This window comes from Coffea eugenioides, chromosome 8 (assembly GCF_003713205.1).
Source record: "Coffea eugenioides isolate CCC68of chromosome 8, Ceug_1.0, whole genome shotgun sequence".
Classification (NCBI taxonomy): domain Eukaryota; kingdom Viridiplantae; phylum Streptophyta; class Magnoliopsida; order Gentianales; family Rubiaceae; genus Coffea; species Coffea eugenioides.
The window spans coordinates 45,722,179-45,734,349 of NC_040042.1; the positions used below are offsets into that span (position 1 = coordinate 45,722,179).

At 39.7% G+C, this 12,171-nt stretch overlaps 2 protein-coding genes across 2 annotated transcripts; one reads left to right on the forward strand and one right to left on the reverse strand.

The window, feature by feature from the left end:
- The first annotated feature begins 4,271 nt into the window (after positions 1 to 4,271).
- LOC113780978 (BTB/POZ domain-containing protein At1g63850) lies at positions 4,272 to 7,525 on the forward strand. Its single transcript, XM_027326780.1, has 2 exons — positions 4,272 to 5,707; positions 6,269 to 7,525. Exons 1-2 carry the CDS (start codon positions 4,700 to 4,702, stop codon positions 7,208 to 7,210), a joined length of 1,950 nt encoding a protein of 649 aa, XP_027182581.1. The 5' UTR covers positions 4,272 to 4,699; the 3' UTR covers positions 7,211 to 7,525.
- Positions 7,526 to 8,168: 643 nt separating this feature from the next.
- On the reverse strand, positions 8,169 to 10,390 carry LOC113779780 (phosphoglycerate mutase-like protein AT74H). The gene is made up of 5 exons (XM_027325495.1): positions 9,700 to 10,390; positions 9,410 to 9,529; positions 8,951 to 9,164; positions 8,620 to 8,700; positions 8,169 to 8,506 (listed from the first exon to the last, which is right to left on the reverse strand). Exons 1-5 carry the CDS (start codon positions 10,211 to 10,213, stop codon positions 8,413 to 8,415), a joined length of 1,023 nt encoding a protein of 340 aa, XP_027181296.1. The 5' UTR covers positions 10,214 to 10,390; the 3' UTR covers positions 8,169 to 8,412.
- Between the last annotated feature and the right edge of the window lie 1,781 nt (positions 10,391 to 12,171).

Below are 12,171 nucleotides of genomic sequence, written 5' to 3' on the forward strand. Positions count from 1 at the left end.
GTAAGGAAAAAGCATCATGGTATCTATCTATCTGCTTTGATGTGGATTTGTAGCGCTCTCTTTGACTGTTGGTTTTTTTTTTTTTTTTTTTCGTTTTACTACTCTGGGCTGTCTACATCTGATCTTTGCTCCTGTTTGTTGTAATCAACTTCTTGAGATTTCTTGATGTAACATGTTCTTGATGATGCTTTGCTTTCTTAATTTTCATGACGGCAGAATATACTATGCATATATTTGTAATATATGTAACTTTTGAGCTCTGATCGTGTTTAAAACCAAAAAAAAATAAAAAAATAAATAAAAAGAAGAAGAAGAAGAAGTATATTCTTATTATTGTGTTTAATAAACAAATAGTAAATTTTATTTTTCACCAGCCGACTTCTCCCTAGACGGAAGAGGGCTATGCGGATGCCCCCTAATGAGAGGCCGTGGATGCGGGGGTGGCTACTAGCTAGGCTTTTGGAGCATCCTCCAGTTCGTGAACATTAACAAATAACAAGAAGGGCACCGGCTCAATTTAGTACTTTCTGAGATTAATTTTAGATTTTAATGTAGAGTACTAGGCCATAGGCTAGCAGTAAATAAGTGAAGTGAAGGGGTTCTTTCCCACATCGGTATTGGGGGTTTAGGGATGGGTAGATAAGTCCCTTGGACGCCTTCAAAAGTTGCCGGCTTTTGAAGGTTGTTCGGAGAATTAGGTTTATTTGCCGTTCTTGGGTTTCGTCAAGAAAATGTCAGAAAAAAACATTCTACTGGAGTGCCTTCCGGGGTTGGTGGGGGTTAGTTAGCTCTTAGTAGAAGCCGCCCTGCTGGGCTTGCCCCTGTGGGGGTTCTTTCCCACATCGGTATTGAGGGGGTTTAGGGATGGGTAGATAAGTCCCTTGGACGCCTTCAAAAGTTGCCGGCTTTTGAAGGTTGTTCGGGGAATTAGGTTTATTTGCCGTTCTTGGGTTTCGTCAAGAAAATATCAGAAAAAAAAGTGAAGTTCTTTTTTTTTTAAAATAAAAAATATCTTCGGTGAGGATTTCTAGTAGCATATATATACATATATATATATATATTATATGGTGGTCTCAAAGGTGAAAGAGGGAGGACCCATGGACATGGAGATTTGCCAACTCCTCACTGTCGCAGTTAATAATCGAAATTGGAAAGATAACAATTTCAACAGAGACACCAACCGCTCAAGAAACCCGTGGCCGCGGGCCATACATATTCTCACCATCTCACGTTATGCTACTTGTATTTTGTACGAGTAACCAATTCTATCAAGAAATAATCATCGTCTGATCCTCAAACATATTATTAACTACAAATCAGTAAAAAGTAGCCTCCAACAATCCCCCTGCCTTCCTCTCCGTTCAAAGGTGAACATGTATATATGAGGTTTAAATTCAACAATTCTTTTGATCGGTGAACTAGCATATTATGATCGACGATGTTAATTTAAGAATTAAAAGAGTAGTGTGGCTTTGGTTTTGAGAGTTGAACCTGTGTCTCTTAACTTTCAAGATTGACATACATGATGTTTTACTTAACTTGTATTATCATTGGCCAACCGTCATCTCACATGTGTGAAATGAAAATCGCATTTTCCTCCAGAACTAACTCAATCGATAAAGGCATTAATTAGGTAATTGTGAAATTCATGCCATAAAATCCCCCCTGAAGCAAAATAGAAAATTGTGTAACATGCCATGAGTTTTTTTATTTTTTTTTTTGACATTGGGGGTATCCGGATCTTTGGCCTGACTAATCTTCCTGCGGCTCCGGAGAGAGCGCCCCAACCTACTCCGAGCACGGCAACTACAGAATTTGAACACTGGTCAATGCCTTAAAGAAGGACTACATGACCGGCCGAGTTATGCCGCAGGAGCATGCCATGAGTTGAATATGGGACTTTAGGGATTGCTTTATCAATTCATTTAAATATTGAGCTATTGAACTTTTATCTTGTCTGGCGCTCCTTTTCTAAGGGGAAAAAAAAACAGAAAAGTGGAGAATTAATGAATTCTCTTTCCATTTCACTCTATCAATCAAGCAATCTTACATTTTTTGTGTTAGCTCAAGAAATTAACAGAATTAGAAGTAATAGCTATCCTTACTATTTATAAAGACACACTGCTTTGCTTTTTTTTTTTTTAAAAAAAAAAAAAAAGGTTCAAAGGCATAGTATATTTTGGCATGATGTCTACCAACCGGTCCAACCCTCAATGGACACAAAACCAACACAAGCTGTAAAGCAAAAATACGAACCGATTCGTGGATCAAATCAACACAAGGCGCTTCATCTCTGGCATTTCTCGGCAAGAAGGCCCAATACTTTTCAGTAGTGTCCTCGGACTTGTTTGAAGTGTTTTGGCCCAACATCTACGCAACTTCAACAACCGTGTCCTTGTCGGCAGGAATGCTGGACCATTTAGATGGACCTCTTGCAGTATTGTAAGCATACATTTTTGGTTTCAGAACCAATGATCATTTATGAAAGTTGGCTAAGGCCCATAGTTTTCTCTAAACAAAACTAAACTGACAATAATTGAGCATCACCTGCCTGCAAATAAATTAGCTTTGGATGACATGAAATACTTTAATACTATCCTTGAATTGAGTTGGTTTCTTCTCTCTTTTATTTTAAATTAAAGGCCCTCACACTTTTCCTTTTCTAAATATGGTGCAAGTGCAATAGCTAATGTACAAATCTTGTGCAAGAAAAGTACACTTGGGAAAATTTGAAAAAGTAAATAATAAAAATAAGAATTAATCTTTTTTACATCGCACTGTCAGATTAAAGTATATTTTTGGCAGTGCTGAAGTAAATCTATATGTAGGAGCTTAATTAACTAATGATGTCTAGTAAATGGTATAATAATAGCATTGCCATTGTTGCACCGTCAACAAGCATATATAGTCATATACCTTCCCACATCTAAAGTTGATTCCTTGCCCAGAATGGATGGAATATTTTGTTGGCCAAGTATAGAACAATTCTTGTTTAGTCACAAATGCAGAATGGATGGAATATTTTGGTAGGAACAAGAAAGTGCACAACCCCTTCTTCTTTTCTTCTTCTTCCTTTTCATGGATTCATATTTTTCTCTGTTTTGTTCACATCATCACACGGTGCTCAAAAAGTTTTATATGGAGTGGTAAATAAAGCGAGAGAATGGAATGAATCTTTGGAAGTAACCAATGTTTACATTCAGCGGTCTCTTCTGTCCTGCACCATGTCCTAGTTAGTATGTACACGTTACCCTACCGGGATACGTAACCTTTTTCCTGTCCGGCTATTTCATACAAGTCAAACAATCGCCACCATGATGGGCCAAAATTGTGGGACTCAATGACCAAAACAAGTACTAAACAATAACAACGCACCTTGTCTAAGTTAACAGCTCAAATCTTGACAAAGAGTTAGGTAAAAGTTGATTTGTTACCGATGTTTATCAAGAAAACAGAAGAAATGGAGGCCGACAATTTTGTTGGATGTTTCCGAGAGGGGACGAGACCGACAAATCGTCTTGCTGGCTTACTTTACTGTGTTAGTACTAGTGTTCCTCAGTTTTTCTAGGTTGGTAAAATTACAAGATATGTGTGCTTGAAAACTCGGAGCTTTTAGTTGATGTCCCCAGGCGGCACTCAAAGCAGCCCAGCCCAGCACAGCACAGCACTGCACCACTCCTAGTAATCAATCAATACAAATACAAATGATGGTGGATAATGGCCACTCCATTCATCTATACTGCTGTGCAGAAACATCATCATCATACAACATGTATATGGATTTCATCGCTAACATTGCCCGTTTCTTAATTCAAGATGTCTGTGTTTTTTCTCTTTTTTTTTTTGGGATTTCTTTTTGTCCAATCAATTTGTCCCCCTTGGACTATCAAGCATATAACAGCACAATCCTCCTCATCATAATGATACAAATGGAGGACACTCGATCATATTATGGAGCAATATTCTCACCGTGCCTCTGTCTGTCTAGTTTAAAACCAAGGCTCTACGGGAAGACACCACGCAACTGAACTGGCTCAGGTTTGATAATATTTGTTATTGTAAGTTTGTAACGAGTAGGACAACATAGGAAATCAATTCACCAAGCATGGTCAAAAAAGAAACCAAAAAAACTTTGTGGGGATTAGTCCTTGGGCGGGGGGGGGGGGGGGGGGGGACCTTTGTCCTTGCCCCCCCAACCCCACCATTCCATCCGTCTATTAGTAGGGTATTACTTCATCCACAATAGAAACGAAAACAAAAACCTCTCCAAACCAACTTCCCAGTTCCGACCACCGCCACCACCAACGACAAATTCCCGCATCTCTTTTCCGTTTTCCCACTCGATGATGGTCCATCCCATTGGATCCAAGTAGCTTTCCTCTCCTCTCTTCTCCTCTCTTTATTTTGGTTCTTTCTCTGCCAAAATTATAAAGCGTGGCCAGTAAAACCAAGTGCCTAAATATCTTTTCCCTTTCTCCATTAAATGCTCGCTTCAGCCCTCTCTCTTCTGTCTTTCATGTCCTTTACCTGAACTCACCTCAATTTTTCTGTCTCGTCTGCACCGCCACTCTTAACGCATTCTCTCCCTCTCTCTCTCTCTCTCTCTCTCACACAGACACTGACAAAACACACACACACTAACATCTCTCTGCCTTTGTAGTCTGTCGTATTACTACAACCCACGGGTGTACGCTTCTATATGGCAGCTACCACTACCCAACTCAAATTCCAGACCCAACCCATAAAACCAAAACGACGCCGTTGCCGCGAGACAACTATTACCACCTCCACTTCCACTCCCCCCGCCGCCTCCGCCGCCACGTCAGACCACTCTTCCACTTCATATTTAGCCGACAATAACCACCAAAGCCGCAAACTTGACACCCCAACAGTCGTCTCGCCTGATAATTCCTGGTGCTGCCCTGCCGTCTCTAAACCCCCTGCGCCACCTTCACCTCCTCCAGTACTCCCCTCCGCCGCTAGCTCTTCACCATCCCATTCCCCATTACCATCCTCCTCACCTTCAAATCTAAAAATTCGTTACTCACCCACTACAATCCCCCACCTGATGGACTCCTTCACCACCACTACCACCGTCCTCCACGGCGGTGGCGGCGCCGTCTCCCACGACACATTTCCGTCATCTTTCAGTAAATTTAACTCCGCTCTCACCGCCGGGCTTCTCAACCCAATGTCACCTCCCCCACCCGTCGATAAAACCCGTTCAAGCCCGACCCTTTTCGAAATGATGGCCAGCGAACCCGATTGCCACCCCAGAACTGCCGCCGCCGGAACGACAACCCACCAGGTTTCAAACGGCGTAATTTCAACCCTAAATCAGAAGCCTTTGGACAGACAAGCGTTAATGCTGCAGCGCCTGAACGATCTCTTATCTTGCCGGAGTCCCGGAAACCAGTTCAATGACTCGGCTTCCGCCGACGTCAAGCTGACTTTGAGCTCCAAAGATGGGTTACATGTTTCAATGAGTGTTCATAGGCAGATCCTTGTGTCGAACAGCAGATTTTTCGCGGAGAAATTGTCAGAGAAATGGGTTAGGCAGCAGAGGAATGCGGGCCCCTGCATTGTGGAGATTGCTGACTGTGATGATATTGAGGTTTATATTGAGACTCTCAAGTTAATGTATTGCAAAGATTTGAGGAAAAAGCTTATGAAGGAGGATGTTTGCAGAGTTCTTGGAATCTTAAAGGTAATGTTATCACGGCTTATGAATTTGTGTATATCTGATTAATCGGTTGTTAATTAATTATATTTTGCTGGTCTCGGATTCTCGGAATGAAAGGTTTAAAGGTGACGTTTTAGCTGATGATTTGACAGATTATATCGCTCTACGTACTGCTTTCTAAATTAGATTTATGCTTGAGAGTTGAATAGTGGAATAGGAGTTCTGTAGGCCAAGCTAGAGCATTGACGCACTATGCTAAGTTTGAAACTCGGAATGCAGAAATTGTAATAAAATCGCAGCAAGTGTCTAAAATTTAAGGGAGATGCATATTCAAATTTAAGTCATTTCCTGTTATTTAGGGATTAATTTCAATGCCAAGTCAGATTCTGAGTTTGGACTCAAAAAATCATTTTTGTTAGCATATACTAGTAACTTATAAACTGTGGTTGGCTAATCATTTTCCTGAAGCTACAGTCTATGTGTAGTTTGGATGAATGGACTGAATCAATAAGGAATTTATTGCTAAATCAAAGGGATTTATTGGAGATTGGGTGTTGAAATTTGGTTGATAGTTTGGTAATGTAGGTTTCAGCTGCCATTGGATTTGATGCGGGGGTTTTATCATCTTTGGAGTTCTTAGAGGCTGCTCCATGGGCTGAGGATGAGGAAGAGAAGGTGGCTACACTGTTATCAGAGCTGCGTCTTGAGGGGGTTGGAGCAGGGGAAGTTTTGAAGAGGGTGTCTCTTGATGTTACAGCGGGCATGGAAGATGGGACTGATAATGAAGAAGTTCTTCTGAAGCTACTACATGTAGTTCTAGAAGGGAAGGATGAGAAAGCCAGGAGAGAGATGAAAGGCTTAGTGTCCAAAATGCTACATGAGAATACTGCTCAGAATGATCTGAGGAAGGAATCTCTGTACTCAGCTTGTGATGGATGTTTGCAATCGCTTCGCCACTATTTTCTAAAGGTATCAGAGGGAAACCTGGAGGACGTGTCTCAGATTGCACGGCAGGCTGATAACTTACACTGGGTTTTGGACATATTGATCGATAGACAGATTGCTGAAGATTTTTTGAAGACCTGGGCATGTCAATCTGAATTATCTGAAGCACATTCAAAAGTTCCAGCTATTCATCGCTACGAGGTTAGTAGAGTTACGGCTAGGCTGTTTGTTGGGATTGGGAAGGGGCAACTACTTGCCTCCAAGGATGCCAGGTGCCTGCTTTTGCAAACATGGTTAGTTCCATTTTATGAGGATTTTGGTTGGATGAGGAGGGCGTCAAAAGGCTTAGACCGGCACCTAATTGAAGATGGCCTTTGTAACACCATTTTAACTCTGCCTATGGCTTGGCAGCAGGAAATACTGATGTCTTGGTTTGATCGATTTTTGAATTCTGGAGATGATTGTCCAAATATCCAGAGAGGATTTGAAGTTTGGTGGAGGAGAGCATTTTGGAGGCGAAGTGGTGAACCAGAGCGGCCTCACCAGATGCGAATTACAAATGGAATAGTTGAAAACTCTTGAAAATTGGCATATTCTTTGAAGCTAGGGGTCTACGTCCCTCACTTCTTGTCTTCTGTTATCTTCTTATCACTATTTTGCTGCTATAACGATCCTTCTTCTTTCATTTTTGTTGCGAGTGCGGTGTTCAAATGGGCAATATATATTATATTTTTCTGTACAAAAGGTGATGCGTCTAATGTGATGGGGCTATTCTGGATGAGTCTGAGTTCGAGTTATAGTTCTGGTAACAACATCCACGTTGTATTTGATTGACAAGAATGATACACAATGGTGTTTAACAATCTACTCAATTTGGAGTCAGATTTTCCTTTTGCATCCAGATTGTTTCCTCTCCCGAGTTGTTCTAGATTACAAAACATTCCCGTCCTGAATTCTCTTAATGTAAATTGATGAGAGCTGTTGACTGATCATCACTATAAACTAGCACTCTTAAGGTCAATATTGGAAATATGCTGGCCTTTTGATACATTTGAGCTTCAAATATCTTTGCACCGTTTTCAGTGGTGGCAAGAACCAAGACAAGGCCAATGTGCCTTGGAACCGTGGGAATGTGGAGCCATGAAAGGACGTAGTCAGCGGCTGTACAACCTAGAACTAGAAGTAGATGCGGGATGTTTGCCAGGGCACTGAAATATTAACGATTCAGCATTTTCTCAATTGTCTAGGCCTCTAGGGATCATCCGGTATTCCTTAACTAGGAAATCTGACAGGGAGGCACCAAATATAGTTTAACCCAAATAGGGAAATAAATTAAGATTAATCTTCTATACACTGACAGTGTATACACTTTCACCATTAGATACATGACACATAATCTGAATTTGGATTTGAAACTCAAATATTGTATATGTATCGTATATCCAACCGTGATAGTGTATCCAACCGTGATAATGTATACACCGTCAGTATATATAAGATTTACTCAATAAATATAGATGAAAAAAACAAACTTCAAGCGTAATAGCATGAGTCACTGGATAGGATCATTAGGGTTGCGGAAAGACAGCACAGTTGAATTAGTATGTTATTATGATATTTTTCTTCTTCTATGATACAATGGAGGGGCAATAACTAGGCCGATACATGCGTTGCAGAGGAGGGAATAGTCTAACGAAAGCCATGGTTATCCTGAGAAAGAGTTAAATTGCAGTTGATTCAACCCTTGCCCTGATCCATGACTGTTTTTCTCTGTCTTGGCTGAGTTACTTTCTACTGTCATCATCAAAGTGAGTGAAGTAAGATGGTCCGGTAATCAAACAATCATAATTCAGCTCACCAGGCTTGGCTATTGTTTGCCTTCATTGGAAAAAGCAATAATCAATTATCAGCCAACGGCAGGGATAACAAAATTTGTAAACTTCTGACAGAAAAGCATCGTATTGGCAATAGTACTGCTGCGTATTATTTACCATTCTTGGTCAATCAGCATTTCATCTGTCAATCCAAACTTCTTTAGCTCTTCTTGGCTGTGATGCATTAACAAGCTGTACCTGCAGAGTCGGCGTGTTAAAAGTTTTGAGTTGCTAGGAGGTTCATCCTCTTGTGATTTGAAGAATTTTACCCTATTGGAAATTTAGAATTGTTCTGTGGTCAAGACTAACTAGCATTAAACAGGGCCGTGGATTATAGTTTGTGGCAGGTGTAGACATTTGCACCTCTATCAGTAAATAGTTTCATCAACCTGGGATTTTGAGATCAGGCTGTCTGATCAATGTACAACAGAAACTTTTCAAGGATTACCTTCCGCCATAACCTCTTTCCATGACAACCATTTTTCCATTGCCAAAGTTATGCAGTCCTTCAAATTGCTCCACAGTCCATTTGTACCACCTCATTAAGAACACCCGCAGCGTAAGGCCATGAGAAACCAATACCAAGTTCATGTTTGGGCTTTGTTTACCAGGTGGTTGAAAACGTCCGATGTCAATATCAGTTCTAAGTGTTTCCCTGAACCCTGCAGCGTAACAATTTCCATGTCTATTTACTTTTCTTGAAAAGCTAACATAGATTAGCTATTCGATTGGACTGGGAGAATCAAAGTGTCAAGTCCAAGTCTTTAGGGCCTAGATCACTTGAGGGCAGTGATCCTCTTCAATTTTCATTAGTACGTACGAGTTACTAGTTCTATTTCGTTTGTGTTCTTGTTACTTCTGCTATCCTGAAAAGGGAAAAAATTCATACATGTAAAGGATCCAGTACCTGTTATTCTATCATAAACATCTGCTGCTGATTCCCCATTGGGAAATCTATAGAAGAAACGACCATAGCGAGCTCTAACAGCTTTCTCAATCTTCATCTGTTCTTCGTTTTGAAAGTTTCCTAGCAAAAGAACGTAGAAAAAGAATTAAATTTAGATAAATCATCATACGCTGGTAACTTGTTGCCCTAGGCGTCAAACAATGGCAATATGCTAGAGGGGAAAAACAGGGATGGAGTGCTAATCGAAGTGTTAAACAGACGAGCATCATAATGTACAATTTGACGAGTACCAAAATCTTGCTCTCTTAAACGGGGCTCTTCTCTGACACCAGCAATTCTGGAACGTTCAAATGCCTTGGCCAAATTACGCAGCGTTTCGAGTCCTCTCCTGTATGGTGATACATAGAAATAAACTTTCCAATCCTCTGCTCCATCTTCCTCAATCATTTTCCTTATTTTCCTCCCACATTCTTCAGCCTCAGCAACTCCTTGTTCTGTTAGGCCAACTTTGGGGTCAGCAACTCTAGAATAAACGGCTTCATCCACATTTCCTTCACTTTGACCGTGTCTGACGAGAATGATTCTGCGTGGCCTTGGAGGCTTCTTGAATGCTGCGGGATTTAGGAGGAGGTTCTTTTCAGGAAAACTTGCTGAACCATTGTCTTCATGAGGTTTAATGTTCAATCTTGCAGTGTCATCACAACATCTGATGATGGAATTTGAAGTGGTGTAAACATTTTGGTGGAAAAGTTGGGATCGGAAAGAGAAACTGGGCGGGGCTATTGTTGAAGAAAGGCCGCTCATTGCTTTACTTTTGGATTTTGCAGAGACAAATGAATGTTAATGAAATGAATCATCTCCTGCCATATCCAGAATCCTGAAAGGTTCCTACTCATTTGCTGCGAAAATAGTAGTAAAAGAAACAGGCATCTGGAAATTGACCACGCGAAGCTGTCTACCATTCAAATCTTGAAACAGTAATGAATTAGAATACGACCACGACTTCCACGGATGTAAATTTTACCAGGCCCCTTTCTTATCCTTTTGGGAATATTCCGCGCAGCCCTTCTGCAGCTTCCCGTGGTTGCGCGGATGTAAATTATCGGGGGTATCCCAACAGCAGATTATTGGGGATAATTTATTGGAAAAAAAAATATTATAAAATATTTTTAATTTTTTTATGTGACGTGTATCGGATAAAAATGTACTTTAAAAAATATATTGACGCTGTAAGTAAATAAATTTTTAAAAATAAACAATATCCAAATACAGTTCTCTTTTTTGTTGTTGTATAATAGTCATATTTAAGATATACGGCCCTCATTTTGTTGGTCCTGTAGAGATTAGGGGTGCAAGTGAGTCGCAGTACTCCTAAGTAGCTTTAACTGTTAGAGTAGCAAATTGATATTCCAACTCAAGAAAAAAAAAACTTGGCTTTAATTATTAGAGTAGCAAATTGACTCGACCTCGAATTTCAAATGGTATGCTACAAGTTCTCAAGAGCCTAGTTAACTATCTTTTATTATTTAATTTTTGGTTTTTAAGTGTTTTGGCTTTAGTAATGACTATTGGTTTACTAAAAAATTGTGGCTATATTTTTTTAATTAAATTTAATGAAGAAAGCTTGATTGAGGTCAAAATCGAGAGCGAGTACGCGAGTCAAACTCAATCTCTAAAACGATGTATTTGATAAATTCGAACTCAAGTTTAAATATATTTTTCAATTAAGTTGAGTTCAAATAAAATTGTGTTCGAACTCGACTCGATTCGACTATACTGTAAGTGTGAAGACACAAGTAAAAAATCACTAGGGGAACAAATTTAAAACTTAATGTCAGTAAAATTCCAAATATTACAAACCACAAAGTCCTCTTAGCTAGTTAGTTTAAGAAGGGTAAACTAATCACCATAATTCCAGTTCATTAGCATAACATTTCCTCCATAGTACCCTGCAGCAAGGCCTTCTAGCATGTTTGAAACGCTTCCAGCCACTTTGAAACGTCACAAGACGGGCAAGTCCATTAGGAAGTCTCCTACCAAGGACCTTTTGATTTTGGTTTTATGCAAGTTCCTGTGCCAGGCCCTACTGAATGACAGCCAAGATGAATAGCAAACTATACCTACTGAATTGCCAGATTACTTTAACAGTAAAGGTTGGGCCGACAATGATCATTACTCTGTAGATTGAAGGAGCCCACATAAAAATTCGACTTAGTAAATGGACCATGGACAAGTGAATGAGTACACTTTACCAGATGGACCAATACGGGCCATCCAAGTTTGCTTCCATCGCTGATGTGAAGATGACGAATACTGTTGTTTTCTTTATTTCCTGGCTGGACCACCCTTTCCCATTGCAAATTTTTGTCGTTTCTCAATTTATTTTACATATTACACTTTGTACCTGTTATCTATTTCCATTTCTTTTTGAAGGATTAGAATTTGTATGCGTTCCTTTATTCTAAATTCTAATTTACCTTGAAAACGGTTAGGTGTACACTGGTCCTTCAAACACAAGCTTAGCTAAAACATTGTTTGATAATCCGATTCAATATTTAAACTTAATAAATTAATTGATTTAGATTTTAACATATTCAAACTCGTTTGTTAACAAAAAAATAGAACATCTCAATTAATTAAGTGTTACTAAATTTTCTAACCAAAACTTACTTCAAAAAAGTAAGTGATAAACTATTCCCTTATCACCTGATGCAAAATATACTCAAATATTAAAATTTTAATACTTAACAATTCAATAATTT

Coding starts and splice junctions, on each gene's coding strand:
- LOC113780978 (XM_027326780.1), top strand. CDS start 4,700: ATGGCAGCTACCACTACCCAACTCAAATTCCAGACCCAACCCATAAAA. Junction 5,708..6,268: donor GAGTTCTTGGAATCTTAAAG/GTAATGTTATCA, acceptor TTGGTAATGTAG/GTTTCAGCTGCCATTGGATT.
- LOC113779780 (XM_027325495.1), bottom strand. CDS start 10,213: ATGAGCGGCCTTTCTTCAACAATAGCCCCGCCCAGTTTCTCTTTCCGA. Junction 8,701..8,950: donor GAAAGAGGTTATGGCGGAAG/GTAATCCTTGAA, acceptor CCGACTCTGCAG/GTACAGCTTGTTAATGCATC. Junction 8,507..8,619: donor ATGCTGATTGACCAAGAATG/GTAAATAATACG, acceptor TTTCCAATGAAG/GCAAACAATAGCCAAGCCTG.